Here is a 22,325-nt window from a genome sequence, read left to right as displayed (position 1 = left end):
CTCGCCTCCCAGGCTGTTGCCTCCCCCCCCCCCCCCCGCAATCAAAAAAATAAGAGAGAAGGAAGGAAATGGAAAGAAGAAAGGAAAAGAGGAGATAAACGGAAGGAAAATTGAGGAAGAAGAAAAGAAAAGAAGGGGGTATCAGTTGCAATTTTCCCGCCAACAAGTTGTGGATCGGGGTGGGGTGAGGCAAAACGCCCTTGCTCCCCCCCCCCCCCCCCAGCAAACCTAAAAGAGAGAGAAGGAAGGGAAGGGAAAGAGGAGAGAAAGGGAAAGAAATAAAGAGAAAGAAGAAAGGTAAGGGAGATCAGTTGCGATTTTTCCGCCAACAAAGTGTAGATCAGAGGGGGGGGGGGGGGGGGGGGGAGGGGGAGGGGGGGGGCACTGGCGTACTGAGGGGGCTCGGGGGAAATCAAATGTTAACGTAGTTTATTTCTAATTCCATAACGGTGGTTTACACATAATGCTGAAATTACATAATTTTCAGAGATTTTTCCTCATTTTTTAGTAAATTATACTTTTTATGCGCTTGTTGTAAAATGACAAACTCCTAAATTTACAGCCAGGCAAGAAATATGCTTCTTGAGATGCCTACATGTCAGGGCTCCCCCCCCCCCCCCCCCCCCCTCCCCACTTTTTTGAAAAAGAATATTAAAAAGAAATAGAAAGAAAGAGAGCAAGAAAGAAATAATAATAATTACAGTGCTTATATAGCGCCTAACACTTACTTTGTCAGAAGTCTCTAAGCGCTCTACAATAATGCAGCATAATTACCCTGGCTTTAGCAGTGCAGCTGTTACGCGCGCTGCGTTTCAAGGAATAAATTCCTACCAGGTACATTTTACTTCACTTGGGTGGAGTGTGGCAAATGTAGACCAATGTCTTGCCAAAGGACATAAGTGCAGCGGCGGGACTCGAACCGCGGGCCTTGTGATCGACAGTCCGGCGACGTATCCACTCGACCACAACACCTCTACTAGAAAGAATAGTTAACTGCCAGTGTCACAACAAAATACGGTATTAAAAAATGCTCATGTGACCGTAATTAAACGCCTAAAACCCATAAGCTTCAGGGGGCTCTGCCCCCGGGACCAAACCAAGGGCCCTAAGATGGGCCCCTTGATACTCATCTGACCGTAAGTTAGTGCCTAAAACCCTTGAGCTTCTGGAGATCCGCCCGCTGGACCTCACGCCAATCAGTGTTCTGCCAGTGTCACAAATAAGGTACTTGATACAAAATATGCTCGTCTGACCGTAATCAAATGCCTAAAACCCCTGATATTCCGGGGTGTTCGCACCCTCGACCCCACCAGGGGCCCTAAGGCGGGCCCCTGAATGCTTATCTGTGTGTAATGTATTGCCTTAAACCCCTGAGTTTCCGGGGGCGGACAAAGTAGCAAAATATGTTCATCTGACCGCAGGCGCGTAGCCAGGGGGTTGTGGGGGCGGCCCCCCCAAAAAAAACGCTGGCCAAAAAAAGGGAGGAGAGAAAAGGAAGAGGACGTAGGCAGAAAAAGAAGCAGACAATAAAACAGTTTTGAAAATCAGACAAGGATTAAGAGTCGAAAACGGTACAACGAATCGTCTTCTTTCTCTAATAATTTAATGAAATGTCAAAGCTTCCGCGCTTCGCGCAGGAGGGGGTGGGACTGAATTGAGACAAGGATTAAGAGAAGAGAACGGTACAGCGAATCATCTTCTTTCTTAAATAATTTTAATGAAACGTCAAAGCTTTCGCGCGGGAGGGGGGGGGGGGTGAACAGAATTCAGACGAGGATTGAGAGTCGAGAACGGTACAACGAATCGTCTCCTTTCTCTAATAATTTAATGAAACGTCAAAGCTTCCGTGCTTCGCGCAGGAGGGGGGAGACTGAATTCAGACAAGGATTAAGAGTCGAGAACGGTACAATGAATCGCCTTCTTTCTCTAATAATTTAATGAAACGTCAAAGCTTCCCTGCTTCGCGCAGGAGGGGGGAGACTGAATTCAGACAAGGATTAAGAGTCAAGAATGGTAATACGAATCGTCTTGTTTCTCTAATAATTTAATGAAACGTAAAAGCTTCCGTGCTTCGCACGGGAGGGGGGGGGGGGGGTAAACTGAATTCAGACGAGGATTAAGAGTCGAGAACGGTACAATGAATCGCCTTCTTTCCCTAATGATTTAATGAAAGGTAAAAACTTCCGCGCCTCACGCGGCAGGGGGGGGGGAACTGAAATCAGACGAGGATTATTGTCGAGAATGGTACAACGAATCGTCTTCTTTCTCTAATAATTTAATGAAACGTCAAAGCTTCCCTACTTCGCGCAGGAGGGGGGAGACTGAATTCAGACAAGGATTAAGAGTCAAGAATGGTAATACGAATCGTCTTGTTTCTCTAATAATTTAATTAAACGTAAAAGCTTCCGCGCTTCGCGCGGGAGAGGGGTTAACTGAATTCAGACGAGGATTAAGAGTCGAGAACGGTACAATGAATCGCCTTCTTTCCCTAATGATTTAATGAAAGGTAAAAGCTTCCGCGCTTCGCGCGGGAGGAGGGGGGGGGAACTGAAATCAGACGAGGATTATATTCGAGAACGGTACAACGAATCGTCTTGTTTCTCTAATAATTAAATGAAATGTCAAAGCTTCCGCGCTTCGCGCGGGAGGGGGGGGGGGGACTGAATTCAGACGAGGATTAGGAGTCGAGAACGGTACAACGAATTGTCTTCTTTCTCTAATGATCTAATGAAACGTAAAAGCTTCCGCGCTTCGCGCAGGAGGGGGAAAACTGTATTCAGACGAGGATTATTTTCGAGAGCGGTACAACGGATCGTCTTCTTTCTCTAATAATTTAATGAAACGTCAAAGCTTCGGCGCTTTGCGGAGGAGGGAGGGGAAAATCGCCCCTTCCTGCACCCCCCCCCCCCCATTACGTCATTGCTAGTCACCATTACGTACCAATATTTGGCTCGCATAATTTCAAATTTGGGCCCCCCCCCCCCTAAGAAATCCTGGATCCGTGCCTGGTTCACCACATCGAGTCCTCGGTTACATTAAAGTCCACATTAATTTTGTACTATTGAAATCGGAAAGAGATTTAAACATGTTACTAAAAGGAATTTCTTTTTTTTCCAAATGAAGTTTTTAAATGAGAAATTTGTACTAGTCATTTCCAAGTCAACATTATCAAAATACACCCTGAAATATAGATGTCCACGTTTTGACAGGAATAAGAGAGCAGGTCCGCGTTTTCATGTAGGGGTCAAGCGTTATCTCAAGTCCACAGTTCACCACATTGAGCCCTAGGTTACATTAAAGTCCACAATTGTACTGTTGAAATTTTGGAAAATTCGAAAGAGATTTAGAAGGAACTTCTTTTTTTCAAATGAAGTTTTTAAATGAGAAACATCTACTGATCATGTGTAGTCAACATTATGATAATACCCCCTGAAATAAAGAAGTCCACGGTTTGACAGAAAGAATGGCAGGTCCACGTTTTCCTGCGCGCGCGAGTATGTGTGTGTGTGTGCGTGTGTATGTGTGTGTGTGTGTTTATGTGTGTGTGTTTAGTTGGAATATTTTAGTTTTACCCCAATTTACGAAAGTATTTTAAAAATAATTTGAAAATAATAGATCTAGATATAAGTATACATTCTCAGATTTTATTGATTAATAATTTGCCAATGTGTGTTTTGCGTGACTGCTAAAGCATGTGTATACTACTATGCTTATCAACTTGGGGACCTACGCCCTTAAGTCATAAATGACAGTACTAAGGATTAATGCCAACAAAAGGGCACTAATATAGCACATCGACACGGTTTTGATCATGGGGCCTCACAGTTACGAGGCCATTGCTTTGTCACTGAACCATGACTGTACGCAGCGGGGGCTAGGGTAGGGGGCAGTTTGCATAAGTTTTAACAAAAAAATGCAATAAATGTTCAATAATTTATTGCATTTTACGCCGGTCCCCAACATTACAAAATCCTCTTGACGGCCATGCATTATGGCTCAAGGCCTGGGCACACGGAGGATTATTTTATGTTGGGAACCGGGGTAAAATGCAATAAATGATTGAAAATTTATTGCATTTTCTTTGTTTTTTTTATTGGTGGAAACTGCCCCCTACCCTAGCCCCCGCTGCGTACAGTCATGGTTCAGTGACAAAGCAATGTCCTCGTAACTGTGAGGCCCCAGGATCAAAACCATGTCAATGTGCTATATTAGTGCCCTTCTGTGGGGCATTAATCCTCATTACTGTCATTTATGACTTATGGGCGTAGGTCCCCTCTTTGATAAGCATAGTAGCATACACATGCTTTAGCAGTCACGCAAAACACACATTGTCAAATTATTATTCAATAAAATCTGAGAATATATACTATCATCTAGATCTATTATTTTTAAATTATTTTTAAAATAATTCCATAAATTAGGGTAAAACAAAAATATTCCAACTTTATGAGCGACAGTGTATTGTGAATGCGCGTCAAGTACTCAAAGGTTAACACACTGGGTCGGTATTCAATTCGACCCTCTGTTTTCGTCCCCTTTTTTTTTACTTAGTATTGGGCTTAGCCAAGTAGAATATCTTTACTAGTATTCCGATCACATCGTGGCAAAATACTGATAAGCATTGTGACATCACATGGTCAATCATAGTAATGCACACAATTTACTCGTCGCATTTAATGCCCGTTTTAAGATTGTGCGCAGCTTAATTATACATGTATGCAGCCTGATATGCTTCCAAATAATCGGCATAAGTCTACTGTTAGGGAGCTGTCTGAAATTTAGGGTTGAATTAAAAGTTGTGTTGTTTGAAGTATGAATATTTAATCAGGGGTTTCATGATCTGTCTCGATAGAGTTATCCTCCAAGTACATTTAGGTCCCATTTTCATTTGAATCCCTTCACGCATGACTGAACATCAGACAATCTTTACAAGACTGCCATATTTCACTTGCGCCAACTTACTGGGTGAGGAATAATACAGTGCATTGAACTAAGACAGACCGTCACACAGACAGACATACAGACACAGACAGACAGACACACACACACACACACACACACAAACACACACACAAACACACACGCACAAACACACACGCCCACACACACGAACACAGACAACACACAGGGTTACAATTGTGTCATAACTTCCCCTTTTCTGTTTAAGCATTGATTTTTTATCAAGATCCCTGAATGTTTAAGTGGCACTGTTCCCTGACAATCTTTCCTTTTAGTACACATTCACAACCACTATCATATCATCATCATTATCATTATTAATCTTCATCATCACCTTCATCATCATTATCATGAAGTGCACATGAATCTCAATACGTAGGTTCATTAACAATCGTTGGCTTTTGTTGGTTAACAATGATAATTTACAATGGATATCTGCGCTTTTGATGCACTTGCCTTCAATAGGATTTGCCTGATTTGGCAGCAGACATTAGATCCTTTGTTTAGTAGCAAAATTACACACATTATGGTCCGTCGAGGATTGAGTACGGAGGATGGAGAACGTTGGGGAAACAGATTCATTGTCGTACCACAATAAAATACCTCAACAAATACAACAACAAAACATTATTCACTGACGTTAGAGGTATTTGTGTGCTAGTGTGTGCCTCATTTGTGCGTGTGTATAGTGGTGAGTGTGTTCGTGTCTGTGTGCGTGTGTGCATGTTTGTGCGTGTGTGTGTGTGTGTAAGTATCTGTCTGTCTGACTGTCTTTGTTCGATGCACTGTTTTATTCTTCACCCAGTAAGTTGGCGCAAGTGAAATCTGGCAGTCTTGTCAAGATTGTCTGATGTTCCGTCATGCATGAAGGGATTCAAATGAAAATGGTACCTAAATGTACTGGGAGGATAACTCTATCTAGACATATCATGAAATTCATAATTAAATATTCATACTAAAAAAAATACAACTTTTAAAAAGTGGGACATTTTTTTCTGACTGACCCTGTACAACATTATTTCCTTTGTATCAGTACGTGTGCGGCTTGTTGACGGGGCTTCATCAAATGAAGGGCGAGTCGAGGTGAACTACCAAGGATCATGGTGTACAATATGTGATGACTCGTGGGATATCAAAGACGCTACCGTTGTTTGTCGAATGCTAGGTTATCCTGGAGTCTCTTCTGCATTAGTGCGCTTCGGGGAAGGCACTGGTAATACCACCCTGGGCAACGTCGAATGTGACGGATCAGAAACGCACATTGCACATTGCAATAATGGCGGTTATGAGATCCATAACTGCCCGCATTCTGAAGACGTTGGTGTTATATGCAGCGGAGAAGGTAAATTTAAGAGACGAATACAATTTCTGAAAATGTTACTATCAATAAAAACAAATATTGGGATTAATTTATTTACAGACGTGCATTCCGAATCTCCCCAGTAATACAGTCTTCTGAAACAAATATGCCTATGAATCATGTTATTGCACTTTAAAGCACGTAATGTATTATTTTATACTTTGAAGGGTAATGTTAACATGCAATTATTTCTGTATTTCATCATAGCATGTCTTATTTTGCATGTTACTCTTTTCCCTCAGTGGCGGATAAGGTCTAGTGCTTCATGCATCTCCGTTGAAGATCCTCACATATGCATAGGACCTACTCGTACATGGGCAGTCGCAAAGTTATTTGCGAATATTCAAATCCTTTTATAAATTATGAAAATGTGCAGCTTCACTTCATTTCGCAAACCTCCGATAATATAGTTTTAAAGAGTTACATGCTTATAACACTTGTCCAAAGAAGGCAGCTGCACCAATTATACTATAAACATCCATGTCGAAACAAATTCTTTAATCGTAGAACAGCTAGGTTATTATTAAAAAATGCCCTAACCATAGAAGGAGGTGCTCAGGCCCATATACAGAGACTGCACAGTACATGCATATAACTAGAATCAAAGAAGACACCTTTGTTGACCTAATACCAGCGTCGCCTGACTGCATGACCCAGATAGCAACATTTTGTGGGGCCCATCTGGGTTGTATCTAATTTTAACTGGGATGGTATATGGGCCCTAGATGGCCCCATAATGGGCCCAGCAATCTTCACCAGGGTTATATATGGGCCTCAGATGGGCCCCAGATGGGATTTACCACAAAAACCCCAGGTTTCTATATGGGCTACATATGGGCCAAAAGGGTTTTATATTGGGCCCATATGGGCCACGAGGGTTCTAAATGGGCTGCATGTGGTTCAAATGGGTTATATATGGCCCCATATGGGCCAATGTGGTTCTAAGTGGGCTTTATATTGTTTAAATGGGTTCTATTTTATATTATATATATTATAGCATTTAATTGGTCAAGTACAACTGGACCAGTTATCCCATTTCTATTACCAGGGTTACCAGTTGGATTTAACTGGTCTACCTGGACCAGTTGTACCATTTGGCACATATTTCTACCAGTTGAAAACTCCCCTTAAAAAACTGAATTAGTAAGTTGTGGTATAAATAGCACTTGCACTAATAAATTTTGCAATAACACATCGTCTGCAAATCCCAATTCCAATGTATAGGCATTGGTATTAAGAAGATTTTGTTAATTTGCTGTAAATAAGACTTTTTTTTGTATTTTATTGATTTTGTTTTTTAATAGTTAGTGTTTTTCCTAATTCATGTCTAATTTAATGTAATTTATACACAGTAGTGAAATGTCCTAATAATTAGCAGTTTACATTTTGAAGTATTTTCGAAATGAATTGCATATAACTAAATCTTCAGTAATTAAGAAATATCCTGTAAGTTCAGATAAATTGTATAAAAACATGCATGTGCACTCGCCCATATTCATTATGCAAATTGTTGGTATATTTGTGGGTTTTGAGTTGGAAGGCCGATGCTCGACGTGCGATTTCACCTCAAAATACCCACGTGGGGCCCACATGGGGCCCACATGTGTTGGTACTTGTGGGTTCTGGGTGGGAAGGCCCATCTGGTATACATCTGGTTTTTATATGAGCCGCATGGGCTCCATATACTGTTTGTTCTCGTCGGGAAGGCCCATCTAGCCGGGTTTTTTTTTTTATCTGGGCCCAGACGATGCTTGACGTGCGATTTTCACCACCAAAAACCCTCACGGGGCCCAATGGGCCCATATGTGTTGGTACGTGTGGGTTCTGTGTGGGAAGGCCCTTCTGGTATACACCTGGTTTTTAGCTGGGCCTAGCCGATGCTCGACGTGCGATTTTCACCACCAAAAACCTACCTATGACCCACATGGGGCCCATTGGTACTTGTGGGTTCTTGGTGAGAGGGCCCATCTGGTATAAATCTGGTTTTTGTATGGGCCACGTGGGCTCTAATCAGCTCATCCAAATCCAGAGGGGCCCCAGATATTTTGCTATCTGGGGAACGATTTAAAAGACCTTTCCTTTAAATTCTGCACACCCAATTCAGTTGGGCGTACGATAAGCTATCTTTTTAAAATAAATCGGCCAAATTATTATCTAAATTCTAATTATCCATGTCTGAAACACTGCTTTGTTTTGTTTTATTGTTTCTACTTTTTAGAAATTATTAAAGAAGTCTATTTAGATAAAAATGTAACTTCATTTTATAATTTCCGCTTGTAGTTGAACTCAAGGTTCGCCTCGTAGGCGGTCCGGATGAGAGCGAAGGTCGTGTTGAGTTGTTCTACTTCGGATCATGGGGTACAGTCTGCAGCTATGACTGGACCTCATATGACTCGGAAGTGGTCTGCCGAATGTTAGGATTCATCGGGGCTATAGCACATTCAGCCGAGTTATCATACGGAAATGGAACAGGGGATGTTATACTACGTCAGCCAAGATGCTCTGGAAAAGAATCGAGTCTTGTTGAGTGTGATCCATGGTATAATCTGGGTAACACTGATTGTAGACATACATCCGATTTCGGAGTTTCGTGCTTAAAAGTGGGTAAGCATTAAACCATATTTAAAAGTCAAGAATTTGTCAAGAATTTGTATGTCCCATACGGTACGTTACATGGTATCCTACTTGGTATCAGTGGCCTAGCTATATAGGGGCAAGGGGCATGTGCCGCCTTTCCATGTAGAATGGCGATAAAGGGTAAACATGCACGAGAGTGGAGCAGGGAACAGTCGAGTAGGGAAAGCAACATAAACAAAAACGAAGAAATAGCGAAGAAAGGCCTGATAAAACCCATTCCCCTATACTCTACGTCTACAACCCGTTCCCTCGGCGTTCCATCCACCGGTGACCGATGGCCAGCCCATCCCTTGTCCTCTCAAGGCATCGTTTAACAATGTTAAATCTGAGTTGCGCGGCCCTACGTGTTATCATCGTCTGTGATATGGTGTAATATTGAAGGCCTAACAAATTGCGCTTTAAAATGATCAAGAAGTGCCTTAAAAAAGTAAAAATCTTTGATTGACCGTTTTTACCATACTTTTTTTCCCCCAATAGACTGTAGTGTTATGATAACCGTTTGACAAACGGTTTTCAAAATTTGTAATTCCAATCATAAATATCTTGATAATGAGACAGGCGATCGGCTTGTAAAAGTCATGGGGTTACTGACTGACCTAAAGGTTTATAATTATCATTGCAGCATGAGCTAAATCCAGTTTTTCTTCAGAATCTGAAACAAAGTTACCGGATCCCTTTAATGGCTGGATCGACGCGTTAACAATTGTATGATTCACCATAGGAAGACAATCTGGTTAGATTTTGGAGTAAATAGATCAAAGGTCAAAGGTCATGTCAAGAACTTTTCGAGTTATAAGCTTTAAACATGGTGACAGTGTTAATGTACTATCAGAAGACGATTCGATTACAGTTATATGCTTCTTTTTTTTTTCATCGTGACATGTCACAATAAATTGTATCCATCATGCGGATGCATACAGGAGACGCAGTCGCATTTGTCTTGTTTGACAACAGAACGGTTCATCTTCTCAGGAAATATAACAAATAAGTGGAAAAATAAATTATGTTTATAGAACTGTTCTTTCTGGAAGAAAATCTGGCAAGGAGTTAATAGTTCTTAGAACATGCCTTTTTATAGTTTCTTCATGAAAGAAATATTGATATTAGCAGTATTACTGAGCGTCACCAGTCCCTCTTACGTGGGCGACTTCGTATTGTTGTCACTTGATTTCAGATGATCTCCAGGTTCGATTGGTCAGTGGAAGATCTGACAAAGAAGGCCGTGTTGAGATTCTATACCTTGGTACTTGGGGGACAGTGTGTGATGACAACTGGGATATAAAAGACGCCAACGTAGTTTGCAGAATGCTCGGCTACGAACGAGCGGAGAACTTCTCTTGTTGCGCTGCCTTTGGACTAGGTTCTGGACCTATTGTCCTGGATGAAGTGGAATGCGAGGGTACAGAACCAAACATAGGCCATTGTCAAAGGAGTGGATACGAAATCCATAACTGTGATCACTCGGAGGATGTTGGTGTCTCATGCATCGAATTTGGTAATGGTTGTTTTAACAAAACACAAAACAGAACCCCAATTATTGTAGCTGAATTTTCGAGGGAGTTAAATCAGTTTTCTTTATTCCAAGGACTTCTCCAAGGCATTTCTGTATAATAGTTGTTAATATAATTTAAGGCTTTTAAAAGTTTATGGAAATACCGTGTACGTATTTCTTTTTTTTGGTATAGATCTTTCGACTAAAGTTCTGAAATGACTTCTGAAAGGAAAGAAAAACCTCAATGCTCCCAAAGAGGATGGTGTTCGAAACGTTATGGCTCTTCTTTCAGTCCACATCAGTCCTTTTAAGAACTACCTGCAATATACTTCCGGAGAATTGATATATTTCTTCTTGTTTAATCATGCAAACGCCAAACAAAATCATGCATTGCAAATAATAATCAGAAAGAATATTGGTCCTATTCAACAATGGAAGTCGTTTTACGCCTTTTTCAGAAAGTATCTGGCAATGAAAGAAATGAAAGAAGGGTGCATTTGTTATTGGGAGTGGTCCTTGGGGGCTTATTAATTGTCTTAGGGGGTAATTCTGAGGGGGAGGGTAATTGTCCTCTGGGGGGTAATCGCCCAAGGGGCTTATTTGCCGGGGGCTAGTTATCATCAGGGTGGTTGTCCTTGGGGGTTATTTTCCGGGGGTTATTGTCTTTAGAGGATAATTTTTCCGAGGGATGATTTCCTAGGGAATTGTCCCGATACGTAATTCATTTTATGCATGGAACTTATATAGACCTAATCAGTCATGCCTATTGTATATCCATTATTTGATTTAACAGAAGTGGACCAGGAAGGCAGTAAAACTGGTCAATCCCAGGCTGCCATACATGGTAAGTTTAGTTGCAAGTCACTAGTAAACTTCTACTTTGTATATATAAGTGAAATATTTTCCCGTTGGTTCCCATTTGGTCTTGGACAGAGTAATATATTACGTTATTCACCAGTAACAAGATCGCGAATACTTTCGATAAATTACCCCACGACAAAAGACCGGTTTACCACAATATTCATATTAGGGATGTTACCTTCGTGAGGACCTAGTGACGAGTTATTACATTAACCTACTATCAATTTCAATGACCTTGTGCGTTACATGTTATTAATGGGTGTGCATGCATGACAATCACGTATTCCTTAATCTGATTATGATTTCTATTCAAAATATAACGCGGTATTAGAGTTCTCCTCGAGTGATATCAAGACAATTTCTCCCATCGTGTCCAGTGTATGATTCATCCTGGTTAGTGACAGAACCAGTGAATGTTCACTTGACAAGGGATATTCGGAACTTTCGAGATATAAAATATATGAATATAAAAGGTTATGAATATAAGAGATGTTGTTCAATACTAAGGGAATAACATCAAAAACGCGTGACAGAGTTGCCGTTTTGCCGCTTTATTTCGACAGTGAGCTCTAATTTTGTTATTTTTTTAATAGAAGCTTGTATTTAAAACCGAGTTATTCTTTCGATTACTTTGGTGTTTATTTGCATAAACTAGTTAAGTAAAAAAAAAAATGCAGAGGAAAAAAGAGGAAAGAATTCCAATAAAGCATTTTTTGTAGTTAATTGGCACACATTGATTTTTTAGACATTTCAGACAGTGCTAGATTGTTTTTATATGAAGAAAATGAGTTAGAAGTTCGACTTTTATAGTTACAGTCTGTTTTAGTTGTATTCAATTATTTATGATCTATTATAATTCTAGTCTTCGTAACCAGTCAGTTGTAATTTTTGTAAAGTTGTAATTGTTATTTAAAGAGCCGAATACATGAATACAAACATGTACGTTGTTCATATTATTGCAGGTCTATATGAATTGGGGGTGCGTACGATTCCCAAACATTCCTATTCAAACCTTAGTCACGAACCTTACTTTATGTGGTACACATTGTTAGGCTCTTTGAATTGATGTTTTGCGACTGTTTTTTTTAAATTTAAACAATGCCATTCATATTCCTCACCTAGGTTTGATTGGATTCCTCTCCGTTGCAGTTATTGGTTTCATTTTGGCTTGTATCATCATGACAGTATTCATGATGAAGTACAGGTATGCCTCAAAGCAAAGCACGTTACATTGAGATATAATTTAGCTTTTAATTTGTAGACTGAAAGAGAAGGTTGAGATCTGGTAATGGTAACAATTGATGTGTGAGCTTTGCTCATCTTTTAAAATGTCAGGTTGGAAAAATACCATAGTTATGTCACCGGAAAGGGATTACCTTTCAATTACTCTTAAGTCTCATTTTAGAAACAAAACGAGAAACGCCTTAAAAGTTTGGGCCAGTATTCAATAATCTTCTAAGACATTCTTCTTAAAGATAAGCTTTAATTCTGGTAATAATAATAAATGAAAATGAAAAATAATTGTTTACAGAATCCAACAAAACTTACACTGAAGGTTCAAAGTAACGAATAAATGACAGGAGCCAAACGATCCTTGTAGAGAAAATGTATAGGGGCTATTACAGTATTGAGCATAGAGAGATAATGAAATTAAGTACTGCAAGTGGGCCCGACACCATAACACAGGTCACTATGCACAAATGAGAGTTGTGTTTCTTGAAGTTGATTTCCAGCAAATCTTTTTTTTGTTCTATTGTTCTGGTCATGCGATTTCATTGTGAAAGAAACATTGTGAAATCGATCAGAAAAGGTCGATCATCTAGCATATAAGTATTGGTATGTACTGCAAGGTTCTGGAATCATCAAAATGATAAGAAATTTGGCCCAGTCTTCGTAAAGTTGCAAGCACTGTTCATAGAAAGATGCAAATTGGACTACGCACACGTGCGCGACACGTGCGTTTATCTCTCACATAACAGATAAACTAATTTACCAAATATATCAATTAGTAGTCGGTTTCCCGGCAATTTTTTTTCGATATCAAATTGGGACACGACAAGCTTTTTGAGCACTTTTTCTAGATAACATCTAAGAATGTCTACTTAATACTCTGAGAGCAAAATTCTAGCTCCCAATGCTTTTATAGAAATATATATTGTGGCTAAGAACTTTCTCTTAGCAACAAGATAAGAACAAATGCTTAAATGTCATGTTTCATAAGTTTATTGCATACGGGCCAAATTTCTTATCATAATATCATCATATATTATAATCAACCTTTTACAACTGCTTCCAGACAGTTTCTCTGACAATGTTAATGCCATTAACTTTTTAACGTAAAAATACAGGGTAGCCAGAGAAAAAACCTTTTTTCTTTTTCCACTCTCATCCTGCCGTCCCTGTTAGATCTCATGAGAAAATATGGTCTTTTTATCTGTCATGTGTAATTGGGTCTCTACATCTACAGGAGATCAGCAAATGAGGCTCGTAGTCAGCAGCAAGAAAGGTACCCTCGAACAGGCGATCAGAACTGTTACAACGGATCACAACCCCGTGAGGAAGAATGCTTGCAACTTAACGTTGTCCCTGCAAAGCTACCAGAGGGATCATGGGATCAGGATGAAGTATACGACACGCCACGACATGCCGACGATGAAGATGTTTACGAAAATATTCAGATCTAAGAATTAAAACAAAATCTTGTAATAAATCTACTATTGCTCTTCTGTCCTCCCTTTACCTCTCCCCTGTCCATATCTCTACTCTTATCCACTCTTTCTACCTTTCTACCCGTCTGCTTTTCATGTTTACTTCCTTTTTCTGTCTTTTACTTATCTTTCTCTCTTCTAAAAATAGATATAATTTTTGAACAAGAACGTAATTCTTTGATCATGTTAATCGTTCCATTTATTTTTAATTTGCTTTGTAATTCACTTTTTATGTTTATTTATCTGAACCTGCAAGATTTAACTTCAGTTTAATGCATTATATCTCTGATTTATTGAATTTTTTTAATGTTCAATTTGAACAAGTCATGTTAAATGATTGTTTACAATTGTTTCATTTACTTTGTACGTAATTCTGCAATTCCGCAATTCTCGCAGAGAATTATTGAATTTGGAGCATGTGTGATTATTACTCTAGATTATTTTAATTTAATCTAAATGATGGTGCGCGTTTTTTTTTAATACCATGTTTGCTTGTGCGTTCTCTTATATTAAAAAATATATATCTTGAGTTTTTTTTTATTACAGGTTGCATGAGAGCTCAGTATAAATGCGTTCAAAAGAACATATATTCATGATTTTCTCTAGAAACGTCCTTTCGTTAAAGATTGTAAAAGATTATGAAAGCTTATTTTAAAAAGGTAGTACTTCATACTTCGTTTCCCAGTTACTGTAGATACGTCTTGTCGTTAAAGATTGTAAACGAAAGAAAATGAAATATAGGTGGTATACTTTATGATGAAACTTGTTTATACAGCAGCTGTACATGTACAAATGCTTTTTGAAATGGTGAGAAAACATGGACCTTCGGTAAGAATGTACACATTCAATCACAAAGCATAACCGCCATAGGTAAGGCATACTTTGTATTCCTTCTATTTAGCTCATACTGTAACCATTAGAAACATCTTGATTCTTTGTTTAAAAGTAATCATAATGATTTGTAATTTAAATGCATATTCATGATTCAATGTTATTTCATAATATTTCACTGGTATTTAACATTACATCTAAAAGCTAAATCATTGGGTTTGACCGATACACACATATCTATATTTGTATCTATCTATCTTTATAATTATATATATATATATATATATATATATATACAATGTGGAAGGAAATGAGAGCAAAATGGTTGAGTAGCTTAAATCAAAGTTCATATTGCTGTTTAAACTTCTGTCATACAATTGACAACTTATTCAAACCCCTTGCAAATTTGACGGGTCCCTTCCCCCTTTTTTCTTACATGTAACTGACGAATGAAAGGTGGATTGGTTGAATGACAGTCTTTGTCGAATGCTTTCAGATGTAAGCTTTGATATGTCACATTCTCACGAAACACAAACCGCGACGAATCAATCTTTCACATACTTAACAAAATACAAAACTTTGTAAGGGTACGAATGCTAGAGTTGTTGACTGTATGGGTATATTCATATATTATATACTCTGACATATGTATTTCTTGATTTTAATATGCACAATCTACTCAGAGACTAATTGAAGGTTGGCATAATTATATATATGATTAGTACTCAAGATTAATTTAATTAACCGAAAAGGATTACCGCTTTTGCTTATGCGTTCTATATTCTTAAATAAAAGCTTTCAAGATTTATGCATTTAAGGTCCATTATAAGACCTCAGTATACAGTATATGTTTAAAATGGAGGATATAAACAAAGATTTCCATACGTCTGAGGGTGAAAGAACCATGTAATAACTTCTCATATGAGAGTCAAGAGCTGTTTGCAATATGCCAATGAGTTCCGACTGGTTCTCATTATCAGTAATAAGAAGATGGAAATATTGAAACATGACCTGGATCTGCACATTACAAATTTCCTCTTTTTCAGATAAAGTTCATTGCATTTTGTAGGTACTCTGCACTTCAAAATGTTGTTACAAGAATAATAAATATGTAAGGAAATCAAGAAAGCATTCTTCCAAGGCTACATAATTTTCTCTTTCTAAAAAATATTCTTCCTCTGTATTCATGGCAAGATAAAGAGCCGTGCATACTTAAAGTTTTTTTTTCAACTGCTGGTGCAAGTTATGATAACCGTGTGGGTACTGGTATTAGTCACAAATCATTTATGTTTTTGTATGAATTGCTTGGTTTTATGAGCTGTGATAAAAAATAAAAAATAAAACAAGATTGCAGATAATCAGCATATAATCATTCCAAGGTTATTTCAGTTTAGGTAAAATAAAATGACATTGAGGCGTGATATTCACTTTGACCTATAATACAAATTATTTAAAAAAACACTTCTCTGCGCATATCAATTTATATGCACATCAAAGAGGTCCTCTTTAAGTTTTAAGTTATTTTTGGATTCCTCTTATGTATTTCAATAGAATAGACCAACCTTGAATATATCAGAAAAAGACTATTTGATTTTAGAATATCTTTGCCTGGAGGATATTCCTTTTAAAAATGAATTTGTATTCGTGACGCACCCTCTATTAACGGAACTATGTCCCATTTGCATGCCAACAAAAAATGAAAAGGTTATATTCCAACGGCATTTGAAAGACATTAACAATTTAGATCTTCCCTCTAAACGAAAAGGCTCGAAAATGGCTTTAGTGGGAAAATAAAAACCATCAGCTGTCGAATCGACTTAAGTGATTGCAATCACCTAAGTAATAGTCTGATTTTTTGCTGCACATAGATTCAATCAGTTTAATTTCAGCCATTACACGTAAAGGGTTATTGATGTAGACAACATTGCTTATGTATCTGTTACAGCTCATTTTATGTATGATATTACCAAAGAAAAAAAGATGTCAGTCTGTTACTTAATAGTATCTGCCAGTGAAGCCTAGAGGGTAAACAGGTTTCCTTGCATAATTTAAATACTAGGACACGTCTTATGCTTAAATTTCACATATAGGACATAAGTGACATATTCGTAATTCCTGCAAAGTTCTACATAAATTTGATGTTGCTGCAACATAAACACAGTACCTTTAAGGAATTGAATTGAAACAAGCTTGGCTATATTATGGAGTTAACCGTTACAGAATGTGAATAACGGATCTGGGGGGGGGGGTGTTTCACAAAGATCATAAGTCAAACTCAACTCTAAGTTGGACTTAAACATTATGGAGAGCCATTTGTAGCCCTAAAAATAAATATTTAAAAGCTAAAATCTAAGTATGTTAGATTTTTCATAAATTCCACGTCAAGAACATGAAATTTCCTTGATAATAGAAAATATGAATGATTTGAATCAACATTTGTATGCCTTTTATCACTTTTACAAAATATTTCACAGATGCTAACGGCTTTCCAAAACTGTTACGTCCAACTTAGAGATGAGTTCAACTTAGGATATTTGTGAAACACCCCCTCATATCATGCTCTAATGTTAACATCCAGGGGATATCTTAACTTATCAACCGTTAAACGTTTAACACAGGAGACGACTAGTCCAATCATCAATTTATATCAACATTTTCACAGGCTCTCTATATACTTTTATGTAAATCAAAGGGAAAAACATAAATATAAGGTTTTAAGAAACGGCGCTTTGATAATGCTGAAATGAGAAATGAGATGTATGAGTATTATCGTCGTTATGGAAAATTCAATTGTGATTACTTTGTCGGGGTATGAGACATTCGCGTTTTAACCTTGACTTTAGGGGTGACGCATCATGCTGCTACCTTTTAAAATTAGAACCTCTTCAATGAGGAAGGGGCCGCGTGCATGTTGCCGTGAGACCCAAATAATCAAATAGCCTGTTTAGACAAGAGGACATTTATACGAAACTCGTACTCGTGTATTTAAAAGTGACGTCGTATAAATAATCATCGTAGGGTGAAAGGGGCGTACACATTATAAAACAACATCATAAATGTAAACGTCGTTTAAAGCCCCACTGTCCTACTTGTAGCTACTTTCTCCCTCTATATAGAAAACTTCCCCAATCGGTGCATGTTGGTCCCCCATGATCTTCTTTTTCTTATGTTGAGAGCTGAGTTTATGAGATAGCCACCTGTCAGTGACCTTGCTGTGTGGTCTAATCCCTTCTGGCTCATTAGTATTGACGGTCTTTAAAAGATAGTTTATTGAAAAAGGTCAGTTGACATAACAGCTGGCTAACCATAAGTGCGCGTTCACAATAAGCTCCTCCCCGTTTTACGATTTATGTACGATAAGACGTTTGTATTCCTGAATCTTATCGAGTTTTCGGTCAAAATGCTGCCTAAATATGCGTTTCGCGTTATGATGTTTCGTTACACTACGTTTAGACTAAAATAGGTTTTTTCGCTTTTGTAAAAACCGTGCGATTATTTTATGTTATCGTCTGAACGGGGATGGGGTTAGTCATAATTATGACATTTCCCCCCTTTCGACCATGAGCCACAAATAGCTACTTTCATCGGAAAAAAAGGCATGGGTTGTCATTTTTAATAGGTCACTTCCTGACGTGATACCATTCGATGTACGTGACGTGTATCAGTTGAAGAACAGCGAAGTTGCACTGAAACAGAAGTGCTAGAAACCCTTTGCTCCGAGTACTGACAAATGGGGTTGCATTCATCGCCCGTTGGACGACGTTGCCCTGCAGATTAAACCCATACATGCTGCCCATGTTTAATTATTTCGATTCAAACATCGTATTTGGATTAAAACAAACTCTGTGGATTTTGTTGACCACAAATTCATCATGTGGTGGAAATTATTGCTGAATGTGCTCAGTCTGTCCCTGACGGTGACCCTATGTTCTGCCTGCACTGCTTCCAGCACAGGTTCGAGAAAACCGAATAAACCCTTTCATGGGATCTTAAATGGTAAGCATTGCTGTCAATATATATATATATATATATATATATATACATCAAACTGTATAATGGTATTGACTGATTTGTATTTTGTCATTATATCATAAACTTGTTTCTCTTATCTAAACTTAGTTGTAAGTGTTCTAGGGCGTTGATAAGGCTGTATCCTTTTGATAGATATATTCCGTTACACTGGGGGTTGAAATCTTGTAATTAGGCTTACTTGTTTAAATTTGAATCCGCAATGTTTGCAGTTTCTGTGCAACAGAGTTTCCGGAAATTTCACTTCCTGTAAACAGCTCTCCCCTCCCGCACTTTTATCGATGTAGTAATACTCTAGACAGTTGATAAAACTTCAATGTGCAAGGAAATACACCCACAAGAAGTTACTAAAGGTCAACCGGTTACAGCAAAGAAGCCACATCGATACACTAATAAGTGATTCGGATTATTTTGTACTTTTGTCAAACTATAAGATAATGAATGAGCTCACTTCCCGGTTTGTATATGATAAAAAAGTTGTTATCACTTTTGTAAAGGTGGTTAAATACCCAGTGCATAAACTTTACATTTTTAATAGTTGAGATTTTGATAATTATGTTATACTCCGTAAGTATTAGAACTATTAATGATCAAACTAAAGTTAACATTCAAGGCATCGTTTAACAATATGAAATCTGAGATGCACGGCCCTATACGTGTCATCAGTGTCTGTGAGATGGTGTAATATTGAAGTCCTAAAAAAAAATGCCCTTCAAAATGATCAAAAAATGCCTCAAAAAAATAAAATTCTTTGAGTGACCGGTTTTTACCATACTCGTTTTCACCAAGATACTGTAGTGTTATGAAAACCGTTAGGAAAACACAAAATTTGATTTCGATTTCCAATCATAAATAAATTGATAATCAGACATGCGATCGGCTTGTAAAAGTCATGGGGTTCCAGACTGATCTAAATGTTTATAATTATCATTGCAGCATAAACTAAATCAAGGATTTTGTTTCAGAATCCGAGACAAAGTTACCCAATCCCTTTAAAGACTGTCAATACTACTGGGCCAGAAGGGATTAGACCACACAGTAACTCAGATCTCAACTAACATAAGAAAAAGAGGATCATGGGGGACCAACAGGCACCGATTGGGGAAGTTTTCTATATAGAGGGAGCAAGTAGCTACAAGTAGGACAGTGGGACTTTAAAAGCGCGAGTTCGAAATGTTAGTGTGTGCACCAAGTTATAATATGTGCAATGAAAGTCATAAAGTGTATCTAATTACAACTCTCAACCATTTTTTCCCCAATCTGTGCCCCCTCTCTGTCTACATATCTTCCTCTACATGCCCCCACTCTACCTTTCTACTTCCCCTTATTTCCCGGCCCCCGCCTACTCATCCACTTATACCTTATGCACAGAACCCATGGCGGATGTTTGGCTTGGAGCCATGGAATTCATCGACTTCACTTGCGGTCTTCCCAAGAATCCTGACAAACCCGTTGAACAGCCCACGGCAAATCCGCTGCTCAACCTGCCTACAGACTACACCAATCAGATCGCACAGAGCATGAAGCTACCGACAGGCAAGGTCAACCCTTACAAATTCGATCACTCCTTCGTCTACTTCCGGGGCAAGACTTTCGAGTGGGGCGCCAGCATCATCTACGACTACAGCACGGCGAACATCGGCCGCGACCCTCACGTGTGTCCGGCGATCTGGAGTCTGCAGCGGGGAAGCAACTGCACGCTGAGCCAGGTAGAGAACCTGGCAGCGAAGTTCGGACCGATTCACGGCGCTTATCATCTTTTCACCAACAACTGTCATCATTTTGCAGAATGGTTAATGAAGAAACTTATTGCAGGTGATTGCATTCCAAAATAATGACCAATGACGTCAAGAATATTTTCAGGACTTATCAAGAAAAAGTATTCACTTCATAACTTCAGCTGTAAGTGCTGAATGATTTTATATTCGATTTGCTCTACCTATATAATTATGAATCGAATAGAGTGATGAGGTTCTATCTACACCTTTACTGGAAGCGATGATTAAGACTGAAAATAATGAATTGAATTATTCTTTCCAATATTATTTTCAACAGATGTACAGGAAATTAGAGTTTCCCTTCGGTTGCCATGAAAATACCTGTCTCATAAAATATGAACGACAAGCGTCAACTATGAACCAAACGTTTTGAAACCATGTGCAAATTTTGCTTTATGTCTATGGTTGCTGTTTAATCTATACTGAGTGCAAGACGAAAAGCTTGAGTTTGTCTCCAGTCCACCGATACTATTTAAAATACAAAAATGACACAATATTAATACAATATCTGTATGTGGTCGATTCCAGACTTTCAATAAAAGGCTTGACAATTAATTGCTGACCGTATATAGTCCCGGATAGTGGTCTTTGTCAATGACACGAAGCTCTTTTCTTTTAATGTCTGTGCATTCATTAGCCCGACTTGATGATTTCCCCATCTCAATAAATGGCTGAGCATTGAATTGTTAAAACCTATAAATGTTTTAACAAATTTGTTTTTAAAGGTCAGAAGTATTTTTTGAAAAAGGAAAAATATAACAACAGAATGTAAAGAAAAGGGTAAATACACTTGAAAAAGGTAAAACGGTTTATAGCAAAATTATCTGAGGTACTGGGTAATTGAGGAGGTTTCCCTTACCAAAGAGCACTTGCGCATCAAGTTGGTTTCGAACACAGAACCTCCCGCTTAGGAGAACACTTGATCACTCGAATTATCCCACCTCCTATCGAGCTAACTGTTTGAATAATTAAAGAGAAGGGTGCATGGAATCTAGGATTCTTGAAAAAAAGATTGTGAGATTTTTCATTCTTTTTATACCAGTGAAATGTCGTGGGGTGGGTTGGATAAGATACCCCAGGTGGACCGTGTCAGGAATTAGAGTGGATTCAATTAAAGCACAGGGACACCAGATCTTTGTTTCATTATCTGTAACAGAAAAACCCTGCAATCAAAGAGAAAAATACAAACGATACATAAGTCCTAAACATGAGAAATAAGGGTGTAATGCTGCAACAATGCAAACATTTGATACGAAAACATATATCATAACAAAGCAAAACAAACAAAAACAGGTATCATAGATGGAAAGCGGTTATAATAGATTTGGGGGATGTGAGGGGTAAGGGGTGGGGGAAGGGAGGTTTGTGCCTCTGTAATTCCTGAAATATACATTTATATCGCATGGCATTGCACTGGATTACGACTGACAAGGGTTTGAGCCTACAAATTAATTTCTTCATTGGAGCTAGACTGGTACCCTACCCTCCATCCCTCCTCTTTCCATGATCCCAGTAACTTTCAATATCTACATAAATTTTACAACCATGTTCAAAGTGTTTGAGATGTAATGCTGCTGTCACAAAGGTTTGCACGAACGTTAATTTTGTACGAATCTCCCTGTTTTTCCATTGTCTTCCCGAATTTCCATTGTCTGAAAATCTTTCGTAGC

At 38.5% G+C, this 22,325-nt stretch overlaps 2 protein-coding genes across 2 annotated transcripts; both read left to right on the top strand.

The window, feature by feature from the left end:
- Window positions 1-5,485: 5,485 nt before the first annotated feature.
- LOC764658 (deleted in malignant brain tumors 1 protein) lies at window positions 5,486-16,194 on the top strand. Its single transcript, XM_030983651.1, has 7 exons — window positions 5,486-5,522; window positions 5,993-6,301; window positions 8,600-8,923; window positions 10,131-10,355; window positions 11,206-11,292; window positions 12,432-12,513; window positions 13,777-16,194. Exons 1-7 carry the CDS (start codon window positions 5,486-5,488, stop codon window positions 13,991-13,993), a joined length of 1,281 nt encoding a protein of 426 aa, XP_030839511.1. The 3' UTR covers window positions 13,994-16,194.
- Window positions 16,195-18,415: 2,221 nt separating this feature from the next.
- LOC586717 lies at window positions 18,416-21,787 on the top strand. Its single transcript, XM_795313.5, has 2 exons — window positions 18,416-18,844; window positions 20,249-21,787. The coding sequence occupies exons 1-2, from the start codon at window positions 18,721-18,723 to the stop codon at window positions 20,710-20,712; spliced, it is 588 nt and encodes a 195-aa protein (XP_800406.2). The 5' UTR covers window positions 18,416-18,720; the 3' UTR covers window positions 20,713-21,787.
- The last annotated feature ends 538 nt before the right edge of the window (window positions 21,788-22,325 follow it).

This window comes from Strongylocentrotus purpuratus, unplaced genomic scaffold (assembly GCF_000002235.5).
Source record: "Strongylocentrotus purpuratus isolate Spur 01 unplaced genomic scaffold, Spur_5.0 spur5_scaffold_13, whole genome shotgun sequence".
In the NCBI taxonomy this organism is placed as follows: domain Eukaryota; kingdom Metazoa; phylum Echinodermata; class Echinoidea; order Camarodonta; family Strongylocentrotidae; genus Strongylocentrotus; species Strongylocentrotus purpuratus.
This window is presented reverse-complemented; position numbering and strand designations above follow the sequence as displayed.

Bases quoted from the DNA above. Each gene is read 5' to 3' on its own strand.
- LOC764658 (XM_030983651.1), top strand. From the start codon at position 5,486: ATGGTCCGTCGAGGATTGAGTACGGAGGATGGAGAAC. The intron at 5,523-5,992 runs GTTGGGGAAACA...CCTTTGTATCAG, and splicing joins GAGTACGGAGGATGGAGAAC to TACGTGTGCGGCTTGTTGAC. The intron at 10,356-11,205 runs GTACAGAACCAA...AGACCTAATCAG, and splicing joins GGATGAAGTGGAATGCGAGG to TCATGCCTATTGTATATCCA.
- LOC586717 (XM_795313.5), top strand. From the start codon at position 18,721: ATGTGGTGGAAATTATTGCTGAATGTGCTCAGTCTGTCCCTGACGGTG. The intron at 18,845-20,248 runs GTAAGCATTGCT...CCTTATGCACAG, and splicing joins CTTTCATGGGATCTTAAATG to AACCCATGGCGGATGTTTGG.